Source organism: Larus michahellis, chromosome 2, assembly GCF_964199755.1.
Source record: "Larus michahellis chromosome 2, bLarMic1.1, whole genome shotgun sequence".
NCBI classification, from domain to species: Eukaryota; Metazoa; Chordata; class Aves; order Charadriiformes; family Laridae; genus Larus; species Larus michahellis.
The window spans coordinates 34,863,623-34,881,952 of NC_133897.1; the positions used below are offsets into that span (position 1 = coordinate 34,863,623).

The 18,330-nt window shown below is 39.2% G+C and overlaps 1 protein-coding gene across 2 annotated transcripts in view; it reads left to right on the forward strand.

Annotated features, from left to right (window-relative positions):
- Positions 1 to 15,641, forward strand: part of ITGB8 (integrin subunit beta 8) — a 48,242-nt gene extending 32,601 nt beyond the window's left edge. For both annotated transcript variants that reach the window (XM_074574825.1, XM_074574824.1), the window contains exons 9-14: positions 713 to 847; positions 3,817 to 4,222; positions 6,453 to 6,678; positions 8,297 to 8,400; positions 9,518 to 9,681; positions 9,775 to 15,641. In XM_074574825.1, the coding sequence (XP_074430926.1) occupies positions 713 to 847; positions 3,817 to 4,222; positions 6,453 to 6,678; positions 8,297 to 8,400; positions 9,518 to 9,681; positions 9,775 to 9,897 (1,158 nt within the window). In that variant the 3' untranslated portion in view covers positions 9,898 to 15,641. The remainder of the gene's footprint in view (positions 1 to 712; positions 848 to 3,816; positions 4,223 to 6,452; positions 6,679 to 8,296; positions 8,401 to 9,517; positions 9,682 to 9,774) is intronic.
- The last annotated feature ends 2,689 nt before the right edge of the window (positions 15,642 to 18,330 follow it).

Consider the following 18,330-nt stretch of genomic DNA (forward strand, 5'->3'; position numbering starts at 1 on the left):
AAATTTTAAAAGCAATATTCCTTCTTGGAAGGAAGTAGGATTTTAGAGCATGCAGTAAATACAAGTTACAAAGTAGCTGGCTTTTTCGTTATTTTATATTGTAAAAAAGCCCTAATGGGAATCAACCAGTTGTTGATTTATATAGTCCTATCTGACCCAAATAAATCAGTAAGAGTAATCCCAATAGCCTTTATATCACCCTAAGAAAACTTCTAGTTTTCAGAGAAAAGTTTTCAGAGAGGATTTTTCCAAGACAGGTGCAAAATAGCAGAAGTTTATAAAGTGTCAAGTCAATTAGGAACCTTTTCTGCTGGATAGCAATAGTTGTATGTATGTTTACTGTTTTATTTTAAATGTGTGTCTAAAAGGCAGTGTAGTCTCCCAAACAATAAGCAGTTTTTGTTGTGTGCGGTTGTTAGAATAGATTTTCAAATTGCGAAAAGTACAGTCTCAAAACCATTTTAGAAAAGCTGAAAATGTTTTTATCTGGAAAACGTAATCCTCTTTATCAGAATTACCAGTTCACTGGTTGTGTATATTTGGAATGTAATCGGGTCTTTATATGGGAAACAATGCTTTAATTCATTCCTTTATTCACACAGACAAGCTTTCTTCATTTTCAGTCAGATGCAGTAGCCGTACTTGGTGTTAGTCACTAATGCACATGCTATGTTGAGAGGCAAAGCGACTAAAACTTTTTTTCTGGTTACAGAAACTAATCTCGGAAGTGAAAATTCAAGTCGATAACCAGATGCAAGGTCTTCATTTCAATATCACTGCAATCTGTCCTGATGGAAGTAAAAAAACTGGCATGGAAGGATGTAAAAATGTGCGATATAATGAAGAAGTATGTTGATAGTTCTCGTTCTTCAAGGAAGTGGAATACTTGTTTTTCTGTTCGGTTGGGTTTCAATGGTGTGAAATCTTCTAGGGATTTACTTAAACTGAAAATGGATTTGTGCGATTAATGACTACAGACTCTCTATTATTCTCCGGTTTTATTTTTCCTGAATCTTATTTTAATTCTCACTAATCTCATGGAACTAAGGCTCAAAGCTTTTCCTGAAAGCTAACGTCCATTAAAACTCTCCTCCTTTGTCCTCCACTGGGCACAATAGCCATGTTCATTGTGATGAAATCTGTACCTAAAGAGGCTGAAAGGTAATCACCCAGTTGAAAAGAATCACTGGAATTTGTGTTCCTTGGGTCTGTACTAAGACACCACCTTTCCCGGTCCTTTCTCTAGTAGTCTTCATGCACAATCAGGGTTGTGGTTAATTAGTTTATTTTATAAATCAAATTAATAAAATGATTTATCCCCTTTTGGATTGGTGCCATCTACTGAATGAAATGGATTGTAAAACTGGAGCATCATGCACCATGAAAATGCGGGGGAAGATGTCTGGCTAATATAAGGAACATGATTTTCTTCCCAGAACAACTTCTCTGTGCCTTGATATATTTATTTAATTGCTTGGACTAGTAGAGTAATTCATTTAGCTTGCCAGGAAGAGGTCTGTGTTTCTGGAGTGCAGGGTCAAGGAGTTCTTTCCTTCTTGACATGTACACACGTCTCAGCTGGTGTGATTTTACTTGTGCCTGTGTGTAAAAATAGCAAAACAAATCAGTAGATTAAATGTGTGAATTTTAAATATATTCATTTAGATGCGTTTTATGATCTTCTGAATTTTGTCTGCATGCCCTGCTGATGATTAGCTTGTACAGTTTAAGGGAGGTTTTCTATGTTTTTCTTAACTCATCTCTTCTCCAGTGTTATTCCCTGTGTATGTCAGAAGAAATAGGACTGGAATTTGTTCTGTTTAATGAAAAGAAAAATATTTATATCTGTTTCTTTTTAATAAAAAGCCAAGCCAGCTGATTATAACAGATTGCATGTGGTCCTAACCCTCTACTGCTGTTGAAAATGAGCCATCCTCAAGAGATTAATTTATTTTAACCATAAATCCTTCTTTCAGTATTTGTTTACAGGCAAAATGCTTTTCCTTAATTCTCACATTCCTCGTATTGTCTAATCCTTCTTCCTTCCTTTTCTTACCAAAACACAAAGTGTGTTATATTCTGGAAGAATCCTATGGTTTCTTCAGAGTGCAAAACTAACTTTGGCTATCAATCAGCAAGTGTCAGTGTTCATGGTGTATTGTTTAGTTGCAATACATTTAATCTTTCTGCTGCTGTGTTCAGACCCATCAAATTTCATGACATGATTTGGCCTTCCCTCCCATTTCCCTGCCATTCCTCCAGTGGTGTATTGTACATGAAGATGGTGTTTTCTAGAAGGGCTCTGTCTTGAATAAAAAGCACATTCTCTAGCTGCAGCCTGTCCTCCCCATGTGATACGCACCTGCCGTATGAATTAATTAGAGCATAGCCACACTTCTGCCCCGTAACCAGAGGGAAGAAGTCTCATGCGCGGAGACCGTAGGCAACTGAGGGGTTATGTGTGTAGTGGCGCATTTGAGAAACAAGAAGAAGAAAAGCAAAGGGCAAGATAAAGCCTGTGTGCCCCCTCAATACAACATTAAGAAGCGCATGCTTCTGCACAGCATTCTTCTCCTGTTGTCCGTGTAGGCAGCCGCAGCCCCACTCGCCACAAAGCCACCATTGTCCCCAAGGGCTCGGCTGTTCTCGTGTGGGGGCGCAGCGGGAGGGGGAGACAGCGATGAGAAATGAATGGTCTTAGTCTTTGCGGGTAGTTTCCACCTCGTATGCAATCAGTTTCTTTGGGTTTCTGGGTTTCTTTTTTTTTTTTTTTAAATTTAGAAATCTTTGGTGGTAAAGAGTAAAGGTTGGGCTCCTTTCTCACCTTTTCCTCTTCGTTATATTTTCTCTGTGAGGAGACAAGGAAGAGTCATTTTCTGTCAGCATGCTAAATAGCCTTAGTGAGAATACCCTGTCAGAAGCCTACTGGTCAAAATAAAAACCCAAAAAACAATCGTGAAATACAAGACTGCTATCCAGTGAAAGTATCACAGATGTCAGAGCTGTCAAAGAGTTTTGGTAGAGACTGACGCAAACTCTATGGCAGACATCTAATCACCAAAATGATCGAGGGTCCTGGGCCCGGACTCTGGAAAGCCACAGCGGCTGCTGCTGCTGCAGGGGGTACTGCTGGGGTGAGGACCTGGGGCATGGTGGTGATGGCCATGACATGGCCAGGAGCTAGGCACTTGGGTCCACTCTGAAGCAGTGCTTCATCTGGCCAGAACCACAGCAAGAGCAGCAAGACTCTCTTGCTTCATACGCATTGTAGGAATTGAGAAAAAAAAGCTGATACTAAGGTGTGAGCCATTTTAGTAGGAGTAGAGCCATCCAAAAAAACCTTTATGGTTTCTATTTGCACAGACCATTTCTGCACCAAGAACATTCATTATAGGTTCTTTTTATGAAGAGTATCTCTGTTTCTGTTTGTGTATTGTCTTGCTCAATCTAGTCCCAGTTCTCATCAGAGTATTTCTATAATATAACAGAATGTGCGCATTAAATAAGATCAGGAGGATGATGAAAGTAATTGTGTTACTATTTAATTTGTATTAAACTTGTCTTCTGCAACTATGCTTTCTTAACATGAAAAGTAGATTGCTGTCAATCTTCTATTGTTAGGATTTAAACAAAAGGATTTGTGATGCTTGTCATTGCAAATATATCCTGTTTGACAAATGGCCACTGTGCATTTTGTTATTATTAGTGGGTGCACACTCATATACAATGTAAGATTCTGCTTTATTTATGTGTTAAAATGTTAAGCAATTTATAGGAAATAATAATGATGTAAAATCTGTCTTTATTTCTTCTTAGGTACTTTTCAATGTATCCGTTACAATGAAAGGATGCGATACAACTGGAGGAAGAAAATATGCAATACTTAAGCCTATTGGTTTCAATGAAACCGCCATCGTTAACGTGGAGAAAAGCTGTGCCTGTCAGTATGGAGACAGTGCAAAGCACAAAAGAATATGGGCTGATGAAACTTTCTCTGATGGCCAACAGTCCCATTGCAGGGAAAACAATTGTAATTCTAATAAAGATACACTTCCTTCTGAGAGGTGCAGACGACACCAGGACCAGCCCATCTGCAGTGGCCAAGGAAATTGCATAGATGGGAAATGTTTCTGCTACAAAAGCAAGCTAGGCACGGTGTATGGCAAATACTGTGAAATGGATGATTTTTCCTGCCCGTATCACCAGGGAAACTTATGTTCTGGTAAGCTGCAGAGTTTATGTCTGTATTTTGTTTTCATTTTGGTTTGGTTTGGTTTGGTTTGGTTTTCTGAAGCTTATATACATGATGCAGCTGAAAACAATGACATAAGGCTGTCAAATACAAGAATTGTGTGTGCAGAATTAGTGTGTGAAATGTCCAGAACAGCCTGGTAGGAATTCACGCTCCTGGGCTTTCTTCACCACAGAGGTATGCACTGTCTTCTAAACTTTAGCACTGCTTTTCAGGAGACTTATTGAGCTTTTTCTAAATTTAGCTGTTGTAAGATTTAAATCTAAAACTTCTTCAGAGGTAATGATACTGATATCTTTGATAAAACAGTAACATTATTTGAGAAAGTAAGTTGATACATTTCAGTCTAATGGAAATATGAGATACTCAGAGGTTAGCAGGAATCATAACTTCCAGTTTTGTAACACCCTAAATCAGTCTTGTCAGAGATATGTGAGTGAAATGTGATTTCAAATACTGATATATATGCTAGCACTGTTCAGAACACCTGCTCCGAAAAGGAGAGTGGAAGTGAAACATAAACAGGGAGAGTTGTCAGAAATTCTTATTCTTTTTGTGGCCTACTTTATGTTTTTTAAAGAAAGCATATGAACAAAATACAAAACATGTACTTTTAAATTAGAGTTACTAAGGAAAAATGGGATTGAATCGGTATCATTACTGTATCTCTACCCGAATTATTTTTTTCCCCTCAGAAGTAATGAAATATTTTAAAATCCACACTGCTGTCCTGTATCAAGTATACTGAACAATGAGTGAATTGAGGCACCAATTTTTTCAACCGCAGATGGATAAATTTTGAGTAATAATATGGACTTTAGCAGAGCTATTTTGGTTTTGCTCTGCTGATGGCTGTGAACTTTATATAAAATGAAGAGAAATAATGTCACCTAATCCTTTAAATACTTTATTCCAACACAAAGAATTACCGTTTGTCTTCTCACTCCTCTCCCCTCCCCTCAGCCAACTTTTCAAATTTACTATTTCTTAACTTAAGGAGACCTTTGAAACTTACAAGCTCCTAAAGCCTGTGGTGTGGTGCCCTGGTCAGCAGAGGAGACAGGGAGGTTGGAGGATCTCCCTGTTGTGTTGGAGATTGTCACATGCGATGGAGTCCTGCCCTAGGGTACCACAAGGGGAACCTGCCACCTGGGGCCGTGGCTGAGCAGTGTGCCTCTTCGTGGGATATTTTCCAGTGCAGAGCCTTGCTCTGAGATGTTCTATGATCCACTGCCCTATGATCCCCCCTCTATCTTGCCCAGCCCAGACAAAAAAAGGGGCAGCCTATACCTCGGCCTCACTCCCATTTAGGGGATCCCATCTGTTCCATGGGACTGTCTCCCTGCAGCTGCTCTGTGGATCTCTGGAGCACAAGAGGGCCGTCGCACTTTGTGTGAAACTTAGGTACTGCTGAGGCATAGCTGAGGAGACCTCATGAGATTTGCCTGTGCTTTATGCGCTTTCTATTTCTATATTTCCTAAAGATGCTTTCCCATGCTGTAATAATGTGGCTAGACATTACCAGCATGTCAGTTGTACAGCTGCCTAAACGTGCTACGACATGGAAAACAGATGGATTTTGCCCTACAGTTCCCACTGCTTTGCCTGGAAAATTGTAAAGGCCACCAGAGGTTCTTCATAGCCTTTGAATCTTTGAGGCTTTGCATTTTAAGTTCTTGTTAAACAACCTACGTTTCATAAGCACAGCATACCCACCTGTGCAGCTCAGTCATCTGCCCTTTAGAAAGGCAGAAAAGCAGCACTATCATGCGTGCTTCCGAAAAGAAAAGAAAAAAAACAAACGACCTGGCATGTGGACATGAACTTGATACTTCTTCCTCCACTAAATTGCGCTGTTTATTTGAACTGAATGCTTTCTTGGTAAAGAGAAGTTTGTTTAGTTTGCCTGAAGACTGTTTTCCTGGTCGTTGTGTAATTTTTAATCCCCACTACTTTGATAACGTTTGAGGATGACATCAAGGTAGCAGCTTTTGCTGAACTTAACAACAAACAGCAGCCATAAATATGTAACATGGTTTTAATTTCAGCCCAAATTGTTAACCTAAAAACTTAAAGCAAGCCAAGGTCTACATTAGCTCTGCTTAATGTAAAGCACCAGCAATACAAATGTATGCATATAAAAATGGGTTTTCTATGTTTTCATAAAAGCACAATGACTCAAGCCTGTCTGATGTTGTAGGTAACGGTGAATGTGAAGCTGGTAGATGCAAATGCTTCCCTGGCTGGGAAGGTGACCGTTGCCAGTGCTCATTACAATCAGCAAAGCACTGCCTGAATTCAAAGGGCCAGATTTGCAGTGGAAGAGGAAAATGCGTATGTGGAAAGTGTGAGTGCACAGATCCAAGAAGCTTTGGCCGTTTGTGTGAATATTGCCCGACTTGCAACAAAGCCTGTGAAGAAAACTGGTACGTTTCTTGTGATAGACTTGACTTTTTAACTCTGTAGTGTTGAAACAAGGAGAAATATTTCTGCTTGGCTAGTTATGTGCTATATTTTTTAGATATTTAGATTGTAGGAAATTGGAACAATTCGTACTTGAGACTTTTCTCTATGTAGCTGAGGGGTTCACACTGGCAATTAAGAGAATTGTATGTCCATCTGTGTGTTCAGCAGTCTGTGTCCAACTTTCAGCTTTCTGAAGTCAAAGGAGGTGTGTCCTATGAGTATCTTTTTTTTCATGTATTTATTAAAAGATGGTTCTTCATGTGAAATCTTCTAGGTAGGAAATAAAGCCCATAAATTTGGAGTTCTAAAAATGGACAGTACATCCTACTCTTGAATGCCACCAACTCCAGTTCTCCAAGTTTGTTTCTGCGCACTCCTTGTGCTTCTCAGCTGAAAGAAGGAGGTGTGGAACAGGAGCGGTGCCTGCACATTATCGCTGCTGTCGGTCAGCAGAGCAGAGCTGGTCTTACCCAGAGAACAACGTTTTCTGTTACTCAGTTTTAAACCACTTGGTCTTTGCTGTGCTAGTTTTAAAGCATGCCGTTTTTCCTTACCCGTGTAAAGGAAGGGACAGCGTGGAGGTTTAAATGAGCAGCCCAAGGAGGAGAGAAGCTAGACCAAGCTGTCAGTGGCACGCTGGCTGGTGCTGGCTTAAAGAGTCAATGAAACCCTGTCTTTGGGCACGGCTCTTCTACACCCTTCTGTCAGCACATGTAACCTTCTGCATCCCACTGCGTCAGAGAGGGTGAGAGAGCAGCCTTTAGTTGAAAAGGGAATTGTCATCAAACCAGAATTGTTTTTTATTCAGTTTCATTTGAATTATAGCTCGTTTGGTGAATATACTGGAGAGACAAGCTGGGCCATGTCTGAAAAGATGACTGCTAAGACTTCACTAGATAAAATACAGTTAGCCTTGCTGGCTTACACTTGCTGAAAGTTGCTGTGAAATGCGCGCCATTAATAAATTCAGAAGATAGCATAGCTTCGTTTAAAAACTCAGTCAGGGCATTTTCAGGATCACTTGTGACGTCCATCTTCTGCAAAGCTGAAAAGTGAAGACTGCAAGACTGACAGCACTGCCTCCCACTGTGCTGCTGACCCTCTGAACTGCCCAGCAGCGGCACCTTACGTAGCTTTGTCTTAAGTTTTTTGGATGCTGTGTTAACAAAGCTGTGTTTCCTACACCTATCCCTTCCCTTCAGTCCCAGCGTGTATGCCAATGACATTGATTAAGAAAGACTAGGGCCAAACTAGAGGCTGACAGCTGGAGAAAGGGTGCTGGACCCTTAGCTACACCCCCTGAAGAGTACACATCACAAAAGGCAGAGCAGGGGCTGGAGGAAGGTGGTTCGAAGCCAAAAAGACATCTTTTACTTTACGACTTCTGCCTGGTTGGTTCTGAGAAGCATCAAGGGGATAAAATGCTGAGAGGCATCACATTTCAGAAAAAAATAAATAAATGTCGCAATGTTTTTACTAGCAACAGGAAAGCATTATGTGCAAGCGATACGTCAGCAAATCTCTTTAAGGAGCGCGCGGAGAAAGACATGGGGTTTTAGTTAAATTTTTATTTTACAGGAACTGTGTTCAGTGCCATCATTCTAACAATGCATCTCAGGCTAAACTTGACCAGTGCACGACCTCATGCGCTTACCTGCTGCATTATATTGACCAGACTTCAGGTATGTGACATATTATAGGTAATTTCAATAAAAGATGAAAATCTGTTCAGATTAATAATTGAATTCACCGCTGTTACAGTGTCTTTCAAAAGGGTGTCATGTTATTAAAATAACAAAGAAAGCAGGAAAAAGAGAAAAATCACTCATAGCTTCAGGGAAAGTAAAAGATAAATAATAACAGGAAATGTGATTGGCAAGCATTGCTAAATCAGATTTCCCAGCTCCTTGAGAAGTCACATCTAATAATAATGAATCCTGCCTGAGCAATGCTTAAAGAAATATTTATAATATGGCATCTGCATGTTTTATTACTTTGGATATGCTTACATTATTTGACATTACCAGAAATGAGGAAGAATGAAGGAGAATGCTTACCTCACATTCAGTAATGTTTAAATATTCCTTTCAAGTATAAAAAACTGCACAGTTATGAGGGTACGGAAGAATAACATCTTTTTAAATAGAATCTCATAAAGCTTAATCAGTCCACGCTGCAACAAAAATGGAGGTAAATGGTTACCTTTTGTCACTTCACATTTTTATACGTCTTTTTATCTTACAGTTGTTCATAAATGAGAAAAATAACTGTGAATACTTTTCTCATAACTTCAGTATTAATTAAAGCAAAGCTTGCTGTGTGAGGGAGGTTTACCAGTGAGGAGAGCACTGGACAAAGATTCAAGAAACCACATTTTCTTTCATATTTTGCCAATGACCTGCACTGTAATCTTGTGAGGATTAAACTGTATTGGACCCATACATCTCTAACTACTCATCCTCTCTATTTCAGCTATAAAGTCACCAGTTTACAGAGAATTTATGGCGGCCAACACAGTGAAGCTTTAGTCTTAGTTCTGTAGATTAAAGGAATAATAGTTTCACCATTTTTCTACAGTGGATCTTGATCAGAATTGCCTTTCCTGACATGCCCTACTTTAAAAGCTTGCATATGGCAACTGTTACCCTTTAACTTCCCTTAAGTTATTTTCCTTTAAGTTTTATCAGGCTCCTGTTATATTTATGTGACATTACTATGCAGTGGTAGTTATAACTGTGTTTCAGGGGTGTGCCTATTCCATACATTAGGCTTTACACTTGTGTTTTCCTTTCGTTGCAGAATGTTTCTCTGGCCGAAGCTACTTTAGAGTCTTTTCCATAATCTTTATAGTTACCTTTCTGATCGGGTTGCTTGTTGTCCTTATCATCAGGCAGATAATTCTGCAGGGGAGCAGCAATAAAGTTAAATCTTCAGCTGATTACAGAATATCTGCAACAAAGAAGGTAATTGATTTCAGAGCCATCGTATTCAGTAATCTTTTTCTTTCACATAAAAGTTAGCTAATCATTGATAAAAATTGTATCTTCTCCTTCAAGGATAAGATGTTTTTGCCTACTGTTTGTACAAGAACAGTAACATACAGACGAGACAAACCAGAGGAAATAAATATCGACATCAGCAAGTTACGATTAAATGAAACTTTCAAGTGTGAGTTCTGAAGACGGTGTGTTTTCTGCAAATATCTATTTCCATCATGCTCGACTTTTAAAAAGTTACCTTTCGTACTCTGTCGGACTCTTGACTGTTGCCGTTCAGTTTTGTGTCGTGCATTTTGGTGAATACTGTTAACAAAGTGACATGTAAGCATATTCACATAATGTGACTATGTTTGAAACTATAGCTGCTGTATTTTATTTTTTTTTTTTGAAAGAGAAATGTGCGTTACTACTGTTCAGGAACGTTAGTGTTGATGTAGCACTTTAGTGTATTCTAATTTATTTAGTTACGGCCTAGAATGTAGATATGAACCGGTCTGACAAAGCACTGATCTCACTCTACATGTAGCTAGTACTGATGTGCTCTGTGGGAATGGACAAAAACTGTGACTGAAATATTAACATTGCTGTATATTATAGCAATAGATAAAACTATTCAAATGCTCTTAAATAGAGTAAACGGTACTTTTACAGTTCTCTCAGTTGACTAAATTCCACTGATTTGTCTGCTTTAGCCTCTTAGCTTCTCCTCATTACTTAATAGAAATGACTGGATTTAATGAGTGCTTAGATACTGGTGTGAGTGTATAGTTGTGCGTGCATATGCACACACATGCGTGCACACACACACAGGTAAATTATATATATAGTTTTTTATACATTGTGATGTCACTTAAAGATAATTTATATCTGATAAAGAGTAATTTTTAGCTTTTTTACTTGTTTCAACATATAAATCTATATACGAATTTTATGGTATTTGGAAACTGATTGGCTACACAAAACAGGAGAGTTCCTCTGTCCAACAGCGTAGTCTACACGATGATCGCTGCTGGCTGACCTCACCTTTGGAGTCAGCAGCATCAACTCCATTGCAAGCAGATAAATTACACCAGAGCTGTGTTTGGTTTGCTAGCTACATGTCAGTGTTTTGCCAAATAAGGGCTTTGTTCTTTTTGTATGATGTGAGACGTAAGTCTGATTTTACACGCGTGCTCTTTTTTCCTATGTAAATGAGTTGACAGGATTAGATTTCCTGAGTCCTTACGTAACCACTTCAATTTTTGTGACTGTGCATTGAGAAATGTGTCCAGTGTGATGTGGAAAAGAACCTGCAATTTGGAAGAAGGTGAGGAAAACAGGAGTCTTTTTCTCAAGAGAACACGTTCATTGACAGCATAAATGTGGGATCAAATTCTGCCTTTAGAAATGGGCAAAACTCTTCTAAACTCAGTGGGACCAATATGAGCTTATCTGAGAGCAGAATTTGAGCTACAAGGTCAAGCAGAAGCATTTTCTTATCCCCGAACCTGGCTATAGTGGTAGAAGATGTGTTATTGTTATATACTAGTTGGAAGAGTCAGCCAACAGTCTGATTTACTAACTTTATGCTGCCAAAACCCTACGAAAATATGATCAGCCTCTAATGCACTAAGATCTTGCTGGCAAAAAGAAAAAATCATCTCAGAAAGTATGCAGTGTATCATTTTAGCAACGTTAATTACTGATACTAAATATTGAATCATAGAATCAGAGAATCGTAGATTACCAGGTTGAAAGGGACCTCAAGGATCATGTGGTCCAACCTTTCATGGCAAAAGCATGGTCTGGACAAGATGGCCCAGCACCCTGTCCCGCTGAATCTTGAAAGTGTCCATTGGTCTGTACTTGTCATAGGTAAGAGTTATAGAAACAAAGCAGGGCCTCTTTATATGCAGTTTTTAGAAATTAGTATATATACATATTTCCTATTCTGTATTTCTTCTGTAAATTCCCACTGAAATCTGAGGAGTACACATGTGAAAGGAAGGCAGGACAAATGATAAGTGTTATGTGAGTTTGGGTCATGGATCAAGTGGGACTGAGAAAAAATAATTTAAAGACAGCCGGCCTTCCATTAAACTGCCATAAAAGCTTTAGATTTTAGAGATTGGGGTTTTTTTTAATATAAAAAATGGACTATTAAATGTTTCTAAAGCAGTCTTCAAAGTAGTCCCTGAGCTTTCTACAATATAGGTAAAAGTGCCTCATTTAAAGAAAGGGGGGTTTCCTTACGCTGACCCTGATTTTAGTGATAGCTTCATTGTAGTATCTTAATTATAGACTAATTCTGTAATCTGTCAAGTGTACCTTGAACTTTCATTTTCTTTTAAAACACATAGAACCATTTTCCTCCTATGTAAATTAACACATTCTAAACCATTGATTTCAGTGGTATTAAGATGAAAAGTCGATAAAAGTTTACCTCCTTCTGCCCTTGTCACAATTTGTTGGTATTAGTAAGTGAGTAGGAAACAAAGTCTCTGATTATCTGTTTCACTTAAAACAAACAAAGAAAATCAAAAGCTCAGCAGAGATTATCTGAGTATATAACAAAAGATGTGATTATGTTCTTTAAACAGTGCGCTAAATATTTTTAACAAAAAAGGTTCCTCAGATGTATTCCCATAATGGCCTTTAAAGCATTTACTGAAGTGATAGCTAATGTTTTTTTTTTTTCCTTTAGAAATTACTTTTCATTGTTAGAGGGAGTTAAATTATGTGGGTAGGGGATAATGGAGCTGGGTTCTTTGTGGAAGAACAATTTGAGCTGTAACACCCATCTTCCAGACACATCACACTGCTACTACTTTTCTTCTGCAGTGCTGCCTGTGAAGGGGCACGGCCAGTATTTCCTTAGCAGACACCTGCCTGAATGTTTAAAACGCTCTGATCAAATAGAGCAGGCTCACAGGACAAATGGCACTGGAAGATGCTTGCTGTCCTGAGGTTAAAAAAAAGTGTATTTAAAAAAAAAAAAGTTTTGTCAGGAAAAAAAAAAAAAAAAAGAAAAGAAAAAGCTTTTCTTGCATCTCCCTCATGGCTTTGCTGTATTGTGGAGGAGGCTAGTGAAAAAGAATAAGCTGCTGCTAATGTGACAGGTCAAGGCTTTTAGAAAGCCCATGGGGAGCTTATACAGAGCAGGATCCTCGGGAGGAGGCTTTGTTTCTAGGGATGGAATCTATCCATGAGAAACTCTGGCTTTGCTTGGTACTTGTTTCCCTCTGCCTTTGACCATGTTTTTCAGAAGAGCTGCTGCAGGAGATGAATAGCCCAACAAAAGCCTCACTATTTAGGGAGCTGTGTTCCCTTAGCACATGACCTTAAATGAGAAAGCAGCCTGTAATTCACAAGGAATTTCCTCAGCCATTGCAGAAGGACTCTGCTTCCTATAGTGCTTAATGTGGGAGATATTAAAGACGAATTAGTTCATATTAGTTTTCAATGCATTGTGCGTCAAAGATGCTCGTAAAAATAGATGAAAAAATATCTAGCCTCAGAATAGAACGTTCCAAACTTATTAAATAAAACTTCTTATACTGGGCTTCTTCAAAAAATGAAAAAAAAAAAAAGTCAATAATTCAACTGCATTCCTATACCCCAAAATACAACAGCAGATATTGTTGCATCTCATCATTGGGTTTGGGAGTTGTTTTTAGATTTGCTTCCCCAAACAGCACGTGCATGACTTTTCACAGCAGATTTCTTACTGTTAAAATCCATTTGTATAATTTTCAAATTCTGATCCTACTTTTTTTACCTGTAATTGTTTATTTGTCTAATATTTCAGAAATTACGTGTTTATGCAATTAAAAAGCTTGCATTTTACTTCAGATTCTTCCAAAGTGAAGAAATACTATGAACTGATTATTTCCAACCATCATGAGTACGTTAATAACATTGCTACAGAAGCGTGTGGGAAAATAACTGTTTCATCCAGAAAACGTGCACATGGTATGCGAGGAATTTTCATTGTGCCCAACTGAAATTCCCTTACGTTCACAAGGAATGTTGAAAGTGAACCTTAAAAAGGAAGGACGTTTGTACAGGCATAGTTTACATTTTATCCATTATTTATCAACTGGATTTATTTTTTCCTCTCCACGGTGTCATGAAAACCTGCTATGTCAAGTATTCTTCAGACCGCAATGGAAAAAATTATTTTCCCAGTCTGATCATATGTATTTGTTTCCTGCTTAGCGTGCATACCTAAATGTACACATGTTGCGAACAGCGGGAGTGAACGTGTGAAGCAGCTTCAGGCAACCCCTAGTCCTGGAAGTAGCCATAAGGCCTAGTGATGGCCAAGGCAGAGAGATGGAAGGGCACTGCTGCTTGTGCAGGGATTTGAAGAGGGATGGCATCCTGAGCAGGCACAATGCGTCCTACAGTTCCCAGAGTTGGGAATGATCCTGCAGAGATGGTGCTCTGAGACCACACTTCTCCATTTCTCGGGGCAGGAAGCATCTTCAGAGTGGGTTGGCTTGGCAGAGGTGGGGCAGTTTCTGTCTTTGGTGCTTGGCCACACACTGTCCTCAGCACTGCGGGCTTTTCGCATCTTTATTCATCAAAAAATGCTTGCGTGTAACATAGCAAAGCACCACCTGTGCCAGTACGTACTGTAAACCTGGATGCTGCAGGCTTCCACTAAAGCTTCTGGGAAGTCTTTGGGCATCTGCCCACTGACTTCCCACCAGCCCCAGGATTTCCACCAGCCAGCCTTAAGGAATGTAAGCTGTAGCTGGGAAAGGGCACTTCTCATAGAGTCATTCGTGCTGAGTCAGTGCTGGGTGACACTTACTCTGCTCTGGCTGTGAGCGAAGTGTAGTGCCAGTGTTCTGGCTGTCCATTTGCAAGAGAGGGGAAAGATTTATTTGCTAAGCAGAAATGGAGCAATAGTTAAGAACACTACTTTTTAATGATGATCTTGACACTGCTGCGACACAGAGGCATCTCATGGATCTTACAGAGAACTGAAATTTGTGGAAAGGGAAAAGAGGTTAAAATTAGCCAGCGTGAATGCATTTCTATAGCGAGCCAAATCAGTGGGGTTTCACTGAGTGCGAGCCAGCCCAGAATAGTTGGCCTTTCGGGGGGGGAGGGGCAGGAAGGGGGAGAAGAAAAAAGAAAAAAAACTAAAATTAGTAGATTCAAGCCTTAGAAATGCTGCTTTGGATTGCATGTTCTCTTTGTTTCCTTTTCTGCGCACTCTCTTAAAAAAAAAAGGTACCTACTTATTAAAAAAAATAAAATTAAAATGTCTGGCATTCGTTAAAATAATGGCTTCTACCCAAATCCTAACGTTTCATCCTGATACCTGTATCGTGTTCGGGCTCTTTCAGTTATATTTTGAAGGGAGATGTTGGAAAGATGAAAGATTCTTTTGAGAAGACATTAATGTTGGATGAATTCACTGTGCTAACGTCTTCTTCACTTTTGCCTACTACTGCTTCAAAAAGTAAAAGCTACTTTAAAGTGTCTTATTTAGCAATGGTGTGACAGCTATTAATACTACAGTTTTTAACTTCCTATTTAACATATACTACCTTTTGTAAAAAAGTATATACAGATAAATAATGTTTCTCTAGATTTTTTTGCATAGAGAATGTTAGTAAGGGAAGAGGTTTTAAATAAATTTATAACTTCTTACTGTTCATTTTACATTTTAAATGATACTTTTAAATCACTACTTTTGTTTGTCTGGAAATATACTGAATATTTTATTATTTAAAATAGTATACTTTTATAGCTGTTTATTAATTTCAGTTGACTACTAACTTCTATTTTGATATTTATTAATGAGTTGACACTGTAGTATATTGAGATGTTTATTTTTCTATCAGAGCTGTAACAACTATGACATAGCATTATTTTAATGCAACATCATTGTACTTGCTCTCTAAAAAATAAAATCAATATTTAATCCATATGAATTCTTCATATTTTTAATGTTTAATATGTCTGTGATAAGGAAGAGATGATCACCTCCTTTTAAAAATAGGAAGCACTTTCGTTAAGGTGCACAAATGTCTGCAAAGGGAAGCATATGATTACAGTCATATTTAAATGGAAAGATGGAGAGGTAAAATACGAGGAATACTGTGAATACCGTGTTTATCAGATGTAAGGCAAACAGATGAATGCACATTCAGGATGAACTTTGAGAGGGTAGGAAGGAACACGACAGAAGTTTGGAGGTGCAGCTGGTTTACCTTGCCCAACCCAACTGAAACATGAATGCACCAGGAGGTGTTAGCACTTTGCAGGGGACAAGAAGATACATGTTGCAGCAATATAATCTATAGATTGATGGGTGGTTACAATGGCCTTTCTTCTGCTTTGCTGTGTTGGGTGGTAGAGGAGCTGGTTTTCTGGGAATGGCTCAGTCTCTGCAGATGCCTCATCTATGCCACTCACTGCAGGCTTAGGTTGCTTGGTGAGAACGCATCACTAGGTTGGGAAGGTGACACACATTCCGTCCTTGAGCGGAATCAATAGTAGCATTTGCTTTGCATAATGCCACAAAATTTCTCATGAAAAGGACTTCGGACATGCTATGTGTAAGGACAGTCAAAATTTGTGTGTGAGACCACGATGCCGCAGTGAGAGACAGATGTGGCATTAAGACACCTGGGTGACTTCACTGGTAAAACTAGCTGTTCGCGCTTCCAACATGAGCCAGTTTTCGCTCTGGGGCTGAGAGAGCACGCTAGAATCAAGTGACTACTGATATATGCTCAATCACCACAACACTTAATGTCCAGGACTTAACAATACAACAGAAAACACCTGGGAAAAGGTGTTGTTGTGGTTTGGGCCGGACAGGCCAATGACAGGTGACAGATGCTCTCCCCCCACCTCTCACTGCAAGGAGAGAAGGAGGAGAGATAAAAGAGATTTATGAGTTTCCTCAAACCAGGATAGGTGTACAGCAAAACTAGAAAGAAAAATAAGTAAATATTACAGGGACGATCTGTTCGTCTTTGTTGCTTCTTCTATCAAAGCAAGGAACGTAATCTCAATATGTGCCCGATGAGATTGAGGCTGAGAAATTTCCTTTCACAGAGGCAGGAGTCACCATCCTTCCATCCTTCGGTGACACACAGAGCAAGCACATATCACCGGTCCTACAAACTGAGAAATACACATTTTCCTTGAAAGATCTTTGTTGAGGGAACATCAACGTTGTCACCAACTCCGAGTAAACATAAAGCTAGATCTGAATTTCAGACATATGATTTAAGCATATAACTTGAGCTACCAACATAGGCATTCATTTTGCCCTTTGATAGTAAACTTGAAACTAAGGTTAGTGTTAATGCTTAAGTCTCCTACAGACAGCGATCCTGGCATCAAGCTGTGTTGGCTACGCTGTATGTTGTGGAATGATGCTAAGTGACCTGAAGTCTTTCTTTCTTTCTTTCTTTCTTTGTCCTTAAATCCAGCAATTAAATCATGCCTGTATAGCTTAAAATGTCCATATAGTGACAGACAGTTTTTGACACTAGGGGCATTGTATTTAGCCAATTTTTATTCGCATCCAGGAAGGTGCCAGTGGGTGCCGTAATTTGGCTTTAATGTAACAAAACTGCTATTTTGTTGCGGATACCATTGACAAGAAAAAGGCTTGACACTTTGTCCCTCCAAAGAGGAAAGAAACCTAAGTTGCAGCCTCTAAAACTGGAGGAGGAAAGAGATCCTGATTTCAGCCACTTTTTTGGCACCACTCATGTAGGTGCACGCTATTACAGAATTTCCCTCCCTCCATGGTTCCCTTTGTAGTAGGTGCAGGTTCGATCCAATATACAGAGAGGATGGGAGGAGAATAGTTCAGCATTAGGGATAGTTGGTTTGATTGAAGATCTCAATTTGTATGATGATAACCAAAAGGCAATAATTAGCATTACGAATAAAAACTTTGTCAACAGGCTGATTGTAACTAGTAAGGAGTTAATCTGAAAAGTGTGTGGTTTCTTCTGCTTTCGGGTCTACAACAAAGACAGGAAACATGGAAATACATTCTTGCTACCCTGGTTTTAAAATAAAATAGTTTAAATGTATTGTATGAATTACATAAAAAAGTCTAGTTTTACAGAAACCCAAATGGTCTGAAGCTGTGTTTAGAGCACGGGTACTCTCAGTGTGGTGCAGGTGCTTCTGGCTGCTCATCTTCTGCTAGGGAGCCTTGGGGTGGTCCAAGTTGGGTTGGACTGCGCAGAATTCATGTCACCCAGACATAAGGTGCCGGTCTGATTTATTTGCACAAAAGAGGCCCCGACATTATCATCTCCTGACCCCTCATCCCAGGGAAAGAGTGGTGGGTGGCAGAAAGCAACGTCTCCCTTTTTCAAACCATTCTATCATCTACCCAGCCCAGAGCATAATATGGCCTCTTATTATTTTCTTGGCCTTGAACTGCATGACTCATGAAGGACAGTTACTGTTTAATAAAGTTGATGTGTATGCAAGCTGATAAAACTAAATGATTAACCACAAAAGCATAATATTGCCAAGTTATGTCACATATGCTTATTGAAATCGGTGCGTGTGATGTATTTCTTTCAGCTTTGCAGCTTGCCAAGTCCCCCTTTTGGGGCCCTAAGCCTCTTGTTTATG